The sequence below is a fragment of the Hypanus sabinus genome, chromosome 9 (genome assembly GCF_030144855.1).
Source record: "Hypanus sabinus isolate sHypSab1 chromosome 9, sHypSab1.hap1, whole genome shotgun sequence".
NCBI lineage: Eukaryota > Metazoa > Chordata > Chondrichthyes > Myliobatiformes > Dasyatidae > Hypanus > Hypanus sabinus.
Genome location: NC_082714.1, coordinates 20,168,254 through 20,182,716, shown reverse-complemented (window position 1 = coordinate 20,182,716; position 14,463 = coordinate 20,168,254). Strand labels below are relative to the sequence as shown.

The window sequence follows — 14,463 nt, the reverse complement described above, 5'->3', positions numbered from 1 at the left end:
GCACGGACATTTGCTTTTATCTTCATTTCCCTGCTGCTCAGCTTTCACTTATGTAGCATTTTTGATTAAACTAGATATATCGTCATTTCTTTGGCTCTTATCTTTCTTTTTGAGGTAAATGTAGTGCACTGAGGCATTTCAAAATTTATCTAGTTTAATGCTGAGGAAAAAAACTTGAAATGTTTTTCACAGAGAACAATCACTGACACAAACCAAGTAAGGTTGTCTTAAGATTCTGGTTATATACATCAAAAAAACAATTATGGATTGCAGTGATATCTTGGTTTGAGCATTATTTTATTCAAAATAATAACCAGCTTGAAAGTGAGGATTTACAAGATTAGTGAAGGAAATGAACTCCCCATGAAGAATTCAATGTAATATCTCTTAGTGACTGTACATCATTGTACAGTCATTCTTCTAAAGGTGAGGACATAGGATTCTTCAATACCATCTGAGGAAATGTATTGGGACCAATGTTATTCCGATACTCTGCTGAAAGCTGTTAAAGGTTTGGACAGAATAATTTGAAAATTTCTGTTCTTGCTTAGCTCATGTTCTTATTTGTTGTTCTTTATTTGTAGCTCCACATGGCCCCTCCTTTACAATAGGCAAAGCAATATGGCTTCTTTGGGGCCTAGTTTTCAACAACTCTGTGCCGGTCGAGAATCCAAGGGGAACTACGAGTAAAATAATTGTCTCCGTATGGGCCTTCTTTGCTGTAATATTCCTCGCAAGTTACACTGCTAACTTGGCTGCCTTCATGATTCAGGAAGAGTTTGTTGACCAAGTGACTGGGCTTAGTGACAAAAAGGTAATTTCTCCGAAAGCACAATGACAGTGAAATGGTTTAGTCATTGGGTTGGTTTATAATATTGTCGCATGTACTGAAATGCAGTGAAAAGCATTTGTTTTCATGTCATCCAGACAGATCATTTATACAAAAATACATTAAACTTGTAGTAGCTGTGATTCAGAATAACCTAATTGACTGTAAATTGGATTGTAATATTTCTAAGGTTGTTAAAGATGCAATTTTTTTCTTTGGAAATAAACTGTAAATACTAGAATCTGAAGCAACTTTCAATCTGCTGATGGAACTTAGCAGCCTGAGCATGTGTGTGGCACTAATATTGTTGATATTTTGAGTTGAAACCTTTCATCGGACCAATATTTTCCTCATTTGATTAAAGATCAGGCAACCTCTTGTCTTAGGGTGTTGGGACACTGAAAATTGTGTATTTTTCCAGTACTAATGAACTTACTTACTGCCACTTAGGCAGCTGGTGTTTAGGGCAGTGATGAAGAGCCTTCATCTCTGTCCATCCAGTTGCACACAGATATAGAAGCTTCTTCAATGCCTTTTTCATAACAGTTTCTTTTTGTCAATCAGGGTTGTTAGCCCTGAGCTGAAACCCCAAACTTGTTGGAATGGTGTGCCACTCTTAGTTTGGCCTCTACCCTTTGACCTGTTTGGGATCGGTGACCCTACCAAGAGCCTAAGCACAAGGCCCTGACTTCAGTCAAAGCCTTCAAACCCTATGACAATGGTGTGGTCCTCTTGGAGGAGTACTGATGAAAGCTTTATCAAATATAGTAAAGCCTCTGATTTCCAAATGCTGTTTCATATCCATTATCCTGAATCATTATGCTGAAGAGAACGTTAAATACATTCTCTTCAATGTATTTGAACAGCTTGTATATCAACAAAATCTGATAAACAAAATATAACCTGAATGTTGAAGTAGAAAGTGATAGTATGAAAACTTAAAATTGTGTATTATGTGACATTGCAAAGGAAACTCATGATGGCCGCTTAAGAACTTTAAGCAACAATTAGTTGCTTCTAGGATTATGTACAGTTGTTTGAGGTATAAGACCGTAAGATATAGGAGCAGAATTATGCCATTCGGTCCACTGATTATCATCCACCATTTCATCATAGGTAATCCATTTTCCCTCTTAGCCCTAATCTCCTGCCTTCTCCCGATACCTTTGCATGTTCTGACCAATCAAGAATCTATCAACTTCTGTTTTAAATGTACTCAATGACTTGGCCTCTGCAGATGCCTGTGCCAATGAATTCCACAGAATCACTACTCTCTGGCTAAAGAAGTTCATCCTCATCGCCATTCTGAAAGGACACCCCTCTATTCTGAGGCTGTGTCCTCTGTTCTTAGACTCTCCCACCAGAGGAAACATCCTCTCCACACATTCACTGTAGCAAGACCTTTCAACATTCAATAGGTTTCAATAAGGTCACCCCTCATTCTTCTGAGTTCCAGTGAGTATAGGCCCAGAGCCATCAAATGCTCCTCATTTGATAAGCCTTTCCAATCCTGGAATCATTTTCATGAACCTCCTGTGAAACCTCTCCAATGTCAGCACTTCGTTTCTAAGATAAGGTGCCCAAAACTGCTCACAATACTCCAAGTGAGGCCTCACCAGTCCGTCATAAAGCTTCAACATTGCTTTTATATTCTAGTCCTCTTGAAATAAATGCTAACGTAGTATTTGCCTTCCTCACCACTGACTTAAACTACAAATTAACTTCTTGGGATTCCTGCATGAGGATTCCCAAGTCCCTTTGCACCTCAGGGTTTTGAATTTTCTCTCCATTTATGTTTGGGATTGTTTCAAAGGACTCATAGAACTCGCACATACTCTCAACTTGAAAAATTTCCTGGAGCAGCCTGAGGCTTCCCTCAGATTTGAGGCACTGAATTGTAGGGCAGGATCAAGGTATGCCCTCTCCCTGCCCTCTGATCTCCTTTTCCATTCCCCATCCACTTAGTCACTCCTTCAGCAAAAGCAGAATCTCTGGTCCAGGTCGAATTTCAGGAACAGCATCAAAATGCTTCTGGGCAACAGAATACAAGAAGGGCTTAATAAAGAAAAACAATGGCTGCAAATAGTTAGAGGATGGTGCCAAAATCATTTTTGGTGCTACAGTCATCAAAAAAACATAGCAAATGCTGGAGGATCTCAGCAGGTCAGGCAACATCTGTGGAAAGGAATAAATAGTTGACATTTTGGGCGGAGAATGATCTTCAGGATCTGAGCAGAATCAGAATCAGGTTTATTACCACCAGCATAGATCGTAAAATTTGTTAACTTTATGGCAGCAGTGCAATGAAATATATGATCAATAAATAAAGAGAACAAAAAAAGAGTTACATGAAGTTTATATATGACTCTTCAATAGTTATGTTTAAAAGAAGTAATGTAAAAGAAACAGAAATAAAAAAAGTAGTGAGGTCTTGGGTGGTGGGGATCCTTAATGATGGCTTTAACTCAGCTAGAAATGTTGACTATTTCTTCCTTTTCACAGATGCTGTCTAACCTGCTGAAATCTTCCAGCATTCTGTGTGTGTTACTCTGGATTTCCAGCGTTTTCAGAATCTATTGTGTTTATGATTATCAAAACATGTCCATTGAAAGTCCACAATCCCAAATGAAAATATTTTGCCAAAGTGAAAGCATTGGAAATGAAATATGGAGGTGATAATGGAATTTGGGACAGGCTATTGATTTTAATGTGGAATAAATGGTCAAAACTCCTTTCTGCTAAAAAAAACTCTTGTCTGTTATCGGTGTTCAAACTATGCTGAAGTTCTCTCCTTTTTTATCCTCTATGTACTTCCCTAATGAGGACAAAATACTTGCTGCCCCACTTTAAGGTTCAGTCATGGGCTATATATAAAAAAGCACATGAAAATCCTTCTTAGTCCAGTCCTTGAAGAATACTTGCACTGGTCTGTCAGACAACAACACTTCCTCTTGCCGTCTTTGTAAATTAATCGGCAGCACAATTTTGACTGAGCTTGACCCACTTTAAGTGCTGTTATAAACAGACAGAGTTTATCTATTGCACTGCATAGAATGGAGACCCTGATGCTGCAAAGCCCATAATTTCCTGTACTGACAATGATGAATAGCTGTGGTCAGGCAAGCAGCGTTTCTCAGGTGCAACACTTTTATTAAAAAAATACTTCAGCCACTAAAAGGCTTTCCACTGTTTTTCATAAGAAGGCAACAATAGGTCCCTGAAAATTGGGATGTTTAAATATTAAATGGGTGCTGCAAATTACTATATAATCTGACTCAGATCATAAACATTTGTTGTCTTGAATTTGCACCATTGAGGGTTAGTGTTAAATAAACTGGCAGGATTTCATCCAGCAGGGAGGGACAAAGACCTCCCTTCATTCTCGTAGCACCTCAAATGTATGCGTATGAGGGGGAGTGGTGTGGGAGGTGTCAGGCAGTTGTGCCCTTGATCCATGCAGTAAGATGTTTCTCTGATGGATACAGCATTTGTTTGCATAGCACCTTTGATGTGGCAATCCAGCCTGAGTCATTTTTAGGGGTGTCATCAAACAGAAAACTAACAGGGCCACTAAAGATTTCAGATTAGGTGGGTGGAAGGCTTGGTCAAAATGGTTTTAGTGAGCATCTTAATGGAGAAAAAAGAAACAGAAGAATGGGCCATGGAGCTTAGGGAAATAATCGCAGATATCACAATAGATTGGAGGACAGAAGGAAGTTATAAAGACAGGGTGGGGCAACTTAAAAGGCGATGGAAAACATTCCCTGGTATCTAAATCTCTGTTGGCTGGAATAAAATATTTTGTCAAAGCACAATGACAGAAAATAGCCAATTATGACAACGAAAAAGCCATACTATTGAAGGCCTTTGCCAAATCCCTAATACACAACGTGTTACTTTCAATGGATTTAGAATTACAGATAATTTGATTAATGACCCGTTGCACTACTTCTTGACTGAACTGAGACACGGGGCAAAAACTATTCAATTAGTCGTGATGGGATGGCTGAACAAACTCGATGGACCGAATGGGCTAATTCTGCCCCTATGTATTATGGTTTGAAATCCACAGTGATGAAGCCAATGCTTAAAAATGCAGTGATAACCAGTCACAGCATGTTTAAGATTCACAGTATGATGATGCACATTCGCCATCAAACATTGATGTACCCTGAAGACAAGGAGAGCAAGCAGACACCAAATGGAGTATTCATTTGAAGAACATTATTTAATGGACTAAACTGATGAAGAGTGTGCACTCTGTTGCTTTCCGCCTTTGATTCCAGCGGCAATTTTCTTGAAGCCAGCCTGTGCCGTACAAATCGGTCTAATGATAAGTGACAACAGATCAAATTTTACTCCATAACCCCAGCTGGAACAACCTTGTAAAATGAAGCCACTTTTAATTCATAGATTAAATTCTCTCAAAGCACATCGCTGGCAGGAAGACACTTTTGTCTTCTGAGATATTATGCCCTGCATCATCTGGTTACTTTCTTCAATTAAATTAGACAACTCTTGGGCACTTTGGTGCACCTAACATAACAAGCCCAATTCTTAAGAGCTGATTCAATGGGATATGAAAAGATTTTAATGCTTCACATGTAAGTACTAAACCTTCAACAGAAGCACTTCAATTTCTGTGTCTCTTTGTTTTTAATACTGGAAACTGTTCAGAATGTAAAAGGCTGCTCACTTTGGCTTTTACACAGTGATATAAAGCCATTCACCGTGAATTTTCTATTTCTTATAGTTTCAGCGGCCTTATGACCATTCACCGCCATTTCGATTTGGGACAGTTCCGAACGGGAGCACAGAGAGAAACATACGAAATAACTATCCAGATATGCATGCTTATATGTCCAAGTACAACCAAAAAGGAGTGCAAGATGCCCTGGTTAGCCTGAAGACTGGGTAAGTATTCGATGATGTTTATTAATTTATCACACTATAGTTTAAAGCTTTTTCTTCAAAGGAGCAATCACTGGTCAGGTTTGGTTTATCCATGTCATCTCTCCAGGAAGTTATGTAAAACATTTATAATTCAATGGCATGGCCTCAGGTGGAAAAAGTTTGAGCTTCATGCTTTGGGAAGAATGCCTGGGCTTTGGAGGCAACACAGTGCAAATTTTCAAGAAGTCTTAAAAGGAATAGGTGTACATTTGTATAAGATCTTCAAGGCTATACCACAGATCATTATAGCTAATGGAGGACTTTCTGAAGTTTAAGATAGTTGACATATCTACCAATTTGCACACAGTAAGTTCCCAGACAGCAATATTACCATAATTCTTACTGTTACCATTAGGTAGTAGATACAGAAGCCTTAAGGCACACACTCAGTGATTCAGGAACAGCTTCTTCCCCTCTGCCATCTGATTCCTAAATGGACATGGAACCTATGAATGCTATCTCACTTTTTAAATATATATTATTTCTGTTTTTGCATGATTCTTAATCTATGCTGTAATTTATTTATTTTTCTTCTATATTATGTATTGCATTGAACTGCTGCTGCTAAGTTAACAAATTTCATGACACATGATAATAAACCTGATTCTGATGATCAGATAAGAGATAAGACAAGTTCAGCTTTATTTGTCACATGCAGTGAAATGAGTCATTTGTGTTAACAACCAACACGCTCACTGCAGTAGCGTACGAGTGACCCCACACTTCCAGTGCCAACATATCATGCCCACAATCATTGAGTTTTACAGTATAGAAGGGAGTCATTTTGCACGTTGGTCCACCCTGCCCAATAACAGACCTTGATTAATCTCACTTCTCAGCTCTTTGTTCTTAGCTTTGCAGATGTTATGGCCCTTTAAAGACCCATCCATATTAACCAGATCATCAGATACAAAATATTAAAGGATTTGTGACTGAACAGTCAACATTTATTCCCCTCCATAGATGATGCCTGACCTGCTGAGTTCCTGCAGTATTTTGTGTGCTTAGCTCTGGATTTTCAGCATTTGCAGAATCTCTTGAGTTTAAGACCATAAGACATAGGAGCCAAGTTAGTCCATTCAGCCCATCATCTGAGCTGCCATCCCATCATGGCTGATTTATTATCCCTCTCAACTTCTTCTGCCTTCTCCCCGTAATTTTTGGTGACGACTAATCAAGAAATTATAAACCTTTGCTTTAAATATTCTCAATGACTTGGTAATGAATTCCACAGATTCACCACCCTTTGGCTAAAAAAATTCCTCTTCATCTCTGTTCTGATTCTACGTCCCTCTAGTTTGAGGCTATGCCCTCTGGTCCTCGGTTCACCCACTATAAGAAACCTCCTCCTCACATCCACTCTGTCTAGGTCTTTCAATATTTGACAGATTTCAATGAGATCTCCCCTCATTCTTCTAATCTCCAGCAATCTCAGGCCATTTTCCCATTCTGTGTAAGTCCTTCTGCAGACTCCCTAGTTCCTCAAAGCTATCTGCTCCTCTACCTAATCATCCACAAGCTTGGCCATAAATCCATCAATTCTGTCACCCAGATTATTGACATATATTATGAAACAGATCATTTGTTTTTAGTGATATCAATTGAGGAAGAAACACTGATTGGGACACCAGGCTGAACTTTCCCCATCGTCCTTCATAATGATGTAGTTGAATGTGTTAGCTCTATCTGAGGGCTTGGTTGAACATCTCATCCAAAAGACAAGTCTTATAACAGCCTGACATGTCTCTGGAAAAGATTTGAAACTATAACCCTTTGAGTCATGGTGAATGATTGCCAGTGTGGTGAGGATATAATTGCAAGAAAAAACAAGAGAATCGATCGCCTAGAAATGAGATGTTTAAGGCTGCAGTGTTAACAAAAGTCTTCAGAATGATGGAGAAGGGGAGTGATCAAGAAATACAAATGAAATGCTTTCATAGGTATAGAGATCAGTAATCGGGGTATATCCGCAAAGAAAAAATGAGGAGATGAGAAGAAAGTTTTCATATGAAAGTTGATATGATTCATAATGCAATGCTGAAATGATAGCTTAAACAGATTACGTACAAAAGAGACCTTCTTGGACAGCAAAAATTTGTAGGGTTGTGGGGAAAAGTCTGCGAAGTGTGGTTGTAGAGTTATTCCTTCAAAAGTAGCCAGGGCATAAACAAGAGTAGAAGTTCTTCGTTCTGTGCTGTGTCATTCTACAGTGATTGTTCAATATTCGTTCAATATCAGTTTGGACAAGATATGACACTTCCACCCTGTGCTGGGACTCATTATGTGAGTTAGGGTAGTCTTTACACATTCCCACAGGATGCAAGTCACATTGATGGGACTAGGGATTGCCCATCTGGGATTGGAGCTTAACCTCATCCTTCAAGTGTAGGTGGTCTTTCGCTGATGATTGATTGTCTGTAATGAGGCAGCTAATGACACTGCTGTCTTCAAAAACAGACGAATGACAAAGAAAAGTGCACATCGCTTAAAAAAGATGCTGATAATATGAAATTTCGGAGGAAGATTTGAATTGTGTATATTTCTTGTCAGAGTGCACACCATATTTTATAAGTGCTGACACTGGAATTACTGACATATGAAAGGCAGGAAGAGGCACTGATTCATAAAATAAACTCAAACCCATACCTCAGACCTTTATTGCCCATGGCTCGGGAGATTGTCAGTGACTTGTCCTTCCTGTAAAATCTGTTGGAAGGTACGATGGAAACAAGCTTGAATCTCTTGCTAATACTGAGAGTCACTGAAGTATTGAGAGGATTAATTTACTGGTGGAATCCTACCAAATACCAGTGAGTGGTGAAAGAAGCAGAGCTTTAGATTGGTGACTTTTTAATTAGAACCTCTCTGACTTGCTAAATATTACCAGCATGTTCAGTTTTTAGCTCCAGGCTTTGGTGCTTTTGGGTTTTGAACCACTTCTCAACAAGAGGTAAATCAGAGCAACAAAGACAAGAAGGTCTGCAGATGCTGGAAAACCAAAGCAACACGCACAAAACGCTGGAGGAACTCTGCTGGTCAGGCAGCATCTATGGAATCAGAATCAGAATCAGAATCAGACTTTAATCGCCAAGTACCTGTACACATACAAGGAATTTACTTCCGGCAGATGTTGTCTCTCTGCTCATAACAATAATAATGATAAATATAAATTAAAATATAGATTATACATACAAGTAGTGCAATCCAAGTAATAGTTAGCCGACAGTTAACCGGCAGTTAACTGTTCAGCAAAGTGACCGCAGTAGGGAAAAAACTTCTCCAGTGCCTATTAGTCTTAGTCTGGAGGGATCTGAAGCGCCTACCAGACGGAAGCAGTTCAAACAGTCCGTGCGCAGGATGGAAGGAGTCCTTTATGATGTTCCCCGCCCTCTTCTTCAACCTGGAAGATTACAGGTCCACAATAGAGGGCAGGGAGTCTCCAATGATGCGCTCGGCAGTTCTCACTGTGCGCTGTAGTCTGGTTCTATCCTGCCTGGTGGCGTTATAAGTAAGCAGTTGATATTTCGGGCTGAGGTCCTTCTTCAGGATGTAATATTTAACTTGGAAGATTCTTTATGTCCACCCAGAGGTTCCTGGGAGCTGACAGACACTTATGCGTGCCACTTTCCTACCTGTTGGTTTGTACTTACCTAGAGTGGGTTCAGCAGTCCCTGCAGTCAGTTTCATCCCAAATGGTGAGCCTCTATAGTACACGAACACTTTGGCTCATAAATGGCAAGCCCCACCCACATAAATGCCCCAAGATGAATTAACTATCAAAACTATCAAAAGTTTGAATATTTTCAAATGTCTTGGTTATCTTTGAAAAGAAAACATACTTAAAGTTAATTGATTAAATTAAGCTGCATTGCTTACCTCTCTCTTTCATAGCTGTACTTGCACCTGGCCTGAACAGATTAGATATGGCAAAGTTATTTCCCATGGTGGGGGAGTCTAGGACAAGAGGACAGGACTTCAGGATTGGAGGCCGTCCATTTAAAACAGAGATGTGGAGAAATTACTTTAGTCGGAGTGTGGTAAATCTGTGGAATTTGTTGCCACGAGTGACTGTGGAGGACAAGTCTTTGGGTGTATATAGCTAAGTTCTTGATTAGCCAGGGCCTTAAAGGGTATGGGGAGAAGGCAGGGGAGTGGGGACGACTGGAAGAATTGGATCAACCCATGATTGAATGGCAGAGCAGACTCGATAGGCCGAATGGCCTACTTCTGCTCCTATATCTTATGGTCTCTCTTGGCTGAGGTTTATAAAGGAAGTATAGGGGATTTCAAAGGTAGTTGTTTTTTCCACAGAGCGTGGTGGGTATATGGGATGGTAGATGGTATGGGTATATGGGATGGTAGAGGCAGATATATTTGGGACAATTAATAGATTCTTCGATAGGCAATAAATGAAGGAAAGCGAAGGGCAGTGTGACAGGGAAGGGTTGGATTGGGCTTGGAGTAAATTAGAAGGTTGATACCCAACATTGCGGGCCGAATGGCCTGTACTGCACTGTAATGCTCTATGCTCCATACTCCATGAGAAAATTTGGGATTTGTGTATTTACTTTCACTTATGCAGAAATGCAGCACGCCCTGACAGTTACATCAGTAAGTGCTGGCATTTCACTGGAAAATCCCAGCCATTATTCCCAATTAATTGGTACTTGATTTTGGGCTTGTGTGTGAGAACAGTCAAGCTGTGGTGCTGGTTGAAGTGTGGAACTTCATAGTTGACTGAGCCCCTGCAAAGCCTGGCAGGTGGTTGCATAAACCATGAGGCTCTGAATCACACACAAAATCTGCTTTCTTATTCTTTCCCAGGAGCAGAAGCCATATCATTTACAGAGCCATTGACTAGCTGACAACCAAGCACCATTATGTAATTCTAAGGACAGCAGATCTCTGATTTTATTCCTTGACCCCTTCCAACAGTTGTTTGACTACTGGAGCCAGTTAACAACTGGCGACCGTAGACCTCCTTAGCCAGAATATTTCTATAACAAGGTGATATAGCATTTCTGGTGATTAGGAATCCTTGCAGGCATCTACCATTTGCTTCTGATGGGGAAAATTATATTCCTGCCTTGTCTTTAAACGCAGCCTCTGTGACAGCGATCTATTCTTTGAATGTGGTGTGCAGCATGTGGCTTAAAGATTGCTGTTCTTTCTGGTTACTTGTTGTGTTCTGTGTTGGTCTGCCAAACACCCGTGGGCATGCTATGCTGGCTCCGGAATCTGTGGTGATACTTATGGGCTGCCCCCAGCACATTCCTAGGCTGTGCTGGCTGTTAATGCAAACATTTCACTGGACATCTCGATGTACATGTGATGAATGAATCTCTCTAAGGCCATAGGAAATCGGGTTCAGCCTTTTGTGCCTGCTCCACCGTTCAAAAAGATTATTTACCTCAGAGCCACTTTCTTGCAGTAACCCCATTTCACCTTATTTGCTGATGTCTAAAATAGTAAAATGTTTTATTTGGATTGTCTCATATAATTTTTTAAAAGTCCTGATTGCCAAATGTTATGGTTGACATTGTTTGCCGGTTGTGTTATGTAAGTATTTAGAGCCATGTCTGCAGCGTGCTTGACGCACTCATGCATGGAAGATGCAAGACATGCAGAGTGGCGTCAAGCACAGCACATCACTTGTCTTACAGCCGCTCACACAAAACTCCGCTGCACAGTCATGGCCTGTGAACAATGCAGCTCTCAAAGAGTGAAGCAGGATCTCTGTCATTAGGTGGCACACAGTGCTAGGTCTTTGCACTTGATAGAATTTAATTCTGGCAGTTTGTACAGGGCTGGCTTGTACATCACTGATTCATTTTGCATTTTCTAGGTTCCTTATATTTTTCATATGTTTTCTTAGTATATACAAGCTGTTCACCCACCAAGTCTATGCAAATACTCAGCTCATTCTCACCAGTTCCATTCCCCCACTTACTTTTCTGGCACTTATAATTTAGCACACATCCTACCTGCTGTCTCCTGTTTCTGTTGGGTGTTATTCACATGAACCACTTAAGCTACTGCATATCCTTGGGACATGGCAGGAATCCCGTGCAGTCACGGGACAACATGCAGACTCCATATAGGCAACACCAGTCATTAAAACAAAACTCAAGTCACTGAAGTTGCATTCCTCAATTATCTCTCGATAGGGTTCATGAAAATTTTCTTCCTCCATACATTTCATTTCTCCCCCCATCAACAAAAAAGACGATGATTAAAATAAACTCAATTTCAGCACTGTGATGTTCTTTATCCCTTCCTTATGCTCTGGATGAAAGGAACTAGTGGATGTATCATACTTAAATTTGCAGAAGGCAATTGAGAAGATTCCTCAGCAAAGGTTATTGTAGAAAATAGCAGTTTACAGTGTAGGAGGCAACATTTTGGTGTGGAGAGAAGATTGGCTGGCTAACAGAACACAGAAATTAGGCATAAATGCGTCTTTCTCCTGCTGGCAAGACTTAATGAGTGACATGCTCCAGGGATCGTGGATGGGAGCTTAACATCTTGCAATTTATATACCGTAGGTGACTTGGATCAAGGTACCAGAGATAAGGTTTCTAATTCTGCTGTTGGCACACAGGGTAAATAAAAGTTATGAATGAGGCATACAGAGAGATATAGATTGCTGAGCAGGAAAAAAAAATCTGACAAATGGAGTTTCATTAAAATTCAAAGTAAATTTTATTATCAAAGTACATAGATGTCACCACATACAATCCTGAGATTCATTTTCCTGTGGGCATACTCAGCAAGTCTATAAAACAGTAACTATAACAGGATCAGTGAAAGATCAACCCGAGTGCAAAAGACAACAAACTATGCAAATGAAAATATAAGTAAATAGCAATAAATAATGAGAACATGAGATAAAGAGTTCTTAAAGTGAGATCATTGATTGTGGGAAACATCTCAATGATGGGCTAAGTGAGTGTAGTTATCCCCTTTTGTTCAGGAGCCTGATGGTTGTCAGGTAGTAACTTTTTGAACCAGGTGGTGTGAGTCCTGAGGCTCTTGTACCTTTTACCTGATGGGAGCAGAGACAACAGAGCATGGACTGAGTGGTGGAGATCTCTGATAATAGATGCTGCTTTCCTACAACAGCATTTCATGTAGATGTGCTCAACAGTTGGGAGGACTTTGCCTGTGATGTGCCGGGCTGAATCCACCACATTTTGTAGGACTTTCCATTCAAAGGCATTTGCGCTTCCATACCAGGCTGTGATGTAGCCAGTCAATATACTCTCCACTTCTCATCTATAGAAGTTTGTCAGAGGATAATTGACTAGCGACAGGCAGGAATAAATTCACTGGTTCATCAAATCAAATCTGTACTACAGTATAATTGTCAGAGTACTGTGTCTATCCACTTCCTCCTTTTCACTTTCCCATCTCACAATCCACACAACCCACTTCACCAGTCACAGTCATGAATTCCTGAGATAGGAAACTGAAATGTACTCCAGTAAATTCTGCCTCAACATAGAGTAATACAGCACAGACACAGGCCATTCAGCCCAACTCATCCAGGCCAACTCTGATGTCAATCCAGCCTCGTCCCATTTGCCAGCTTTGACCCTATATCCCTCTAAACTTTTCCGATGATGTACCAGTCCACTGTCATTTAAAAGTTGTAATTGGACCCATCTCTACCATTCCCTCTGGCAGCTCATTCCACATGCTCACTACGCTTTGAAGAAGTTGCCCCTCAGATTCCTATTCCATCTTTCCCCCTCACCCTAAACCTATACCTTCTAGTCTTTGATTCACTTTCTCTAGGAAAAGGGTCTGTGCACAGGAGTGAGGTAGAACACCTAGTAGTGGTGTGCCACATTACCAGCCTTTCACTCACCAGCAATAAAACCAATCATTGACTTCAGAAAGGAGAAGTCAGGAGACCTCGTGCCATTTCTCACTGGTGGAAAATGTTCACTAACTTCTTATATGATGTTGGATTACTTGTCCTAAACTTCACAGTTCCAGCCTTCAACAAATCTCCTGGTTTATCCTCAGGCACACTCATTGTTGTAGAAGCCTCAATATCAGGGGTTCCCAACATTTATTATGCCATGGACCCCTACCATTAACCAAGGGGTCCGTGGAACCCCTGTTCAAAGTGAAAACGGTGAATGCATTCGTAAATACTGTCACATTGGCACCTGCTCTTTGATACTTTTTTCTGCGTAACCCCCCCACCACAAGGAAAAGGTTAACATACCCCAAGCCTTTAGGATGAATTTATCCTGGAAGCTTAGAGCAGAGGTAGAGGGAAGGGATATAGGCCATTGTCCATTATATATTATCACATCTTAAACCCATTCCATTTAAATCTTCCTTATCACAAAAAATTATGTTTAGATTTATTCTGCACCACATGATAGTGGCCTTGCACGTGGAAGAGCAAGGGATGACTAGCTCATGTGGCATTTTACAATGAGCGAGCATGGACTGGTAGCAGCTGCTGTTATTCTTGAGATAGCCTGCAGTGCTGTTCCATGCTGTGGGCTCCAATTTGGCCCCAGAGTGCAGTGAAATGTTGCAGCACATAAATCACAATGGTCACTTGAGTCATCTATCAGGATGTGGTATTGTCCAGCTGATCAAACGCAGCACCCACAGTTATATACACTTATTTTCTCTGTTAGACGCATCTTTAATACTTT

General features: G+C 40.4%; 1 protein-coding gene across 1 annotated transcript in view; it reads left to right on the top strand.

Moving 5' to 3' along the window:
* Positions 1 to 14,463, top strand: part of grin2aa (glutamate receptor, ionotropic, N-methyl D-aspartate 2A, a) — a 295,359-nt gene that overhangs the window by 225,577 nt on the left and 55,319 nt on the right. Inside the window, exons 9-10 of the mRNA XM_059978631.1 lie at positions 585 to 814; positions 5,583 to 5,743. Coding sequence (XP_059834614.1) covers positions 585 to 814; positions 5,583 to 5,743 — 391 coding nt within the window. The remainder of the gene's footprint in view (positions 1 to 584; positions 815 to 5,582; positions 5,744 to 14,463) is intronic.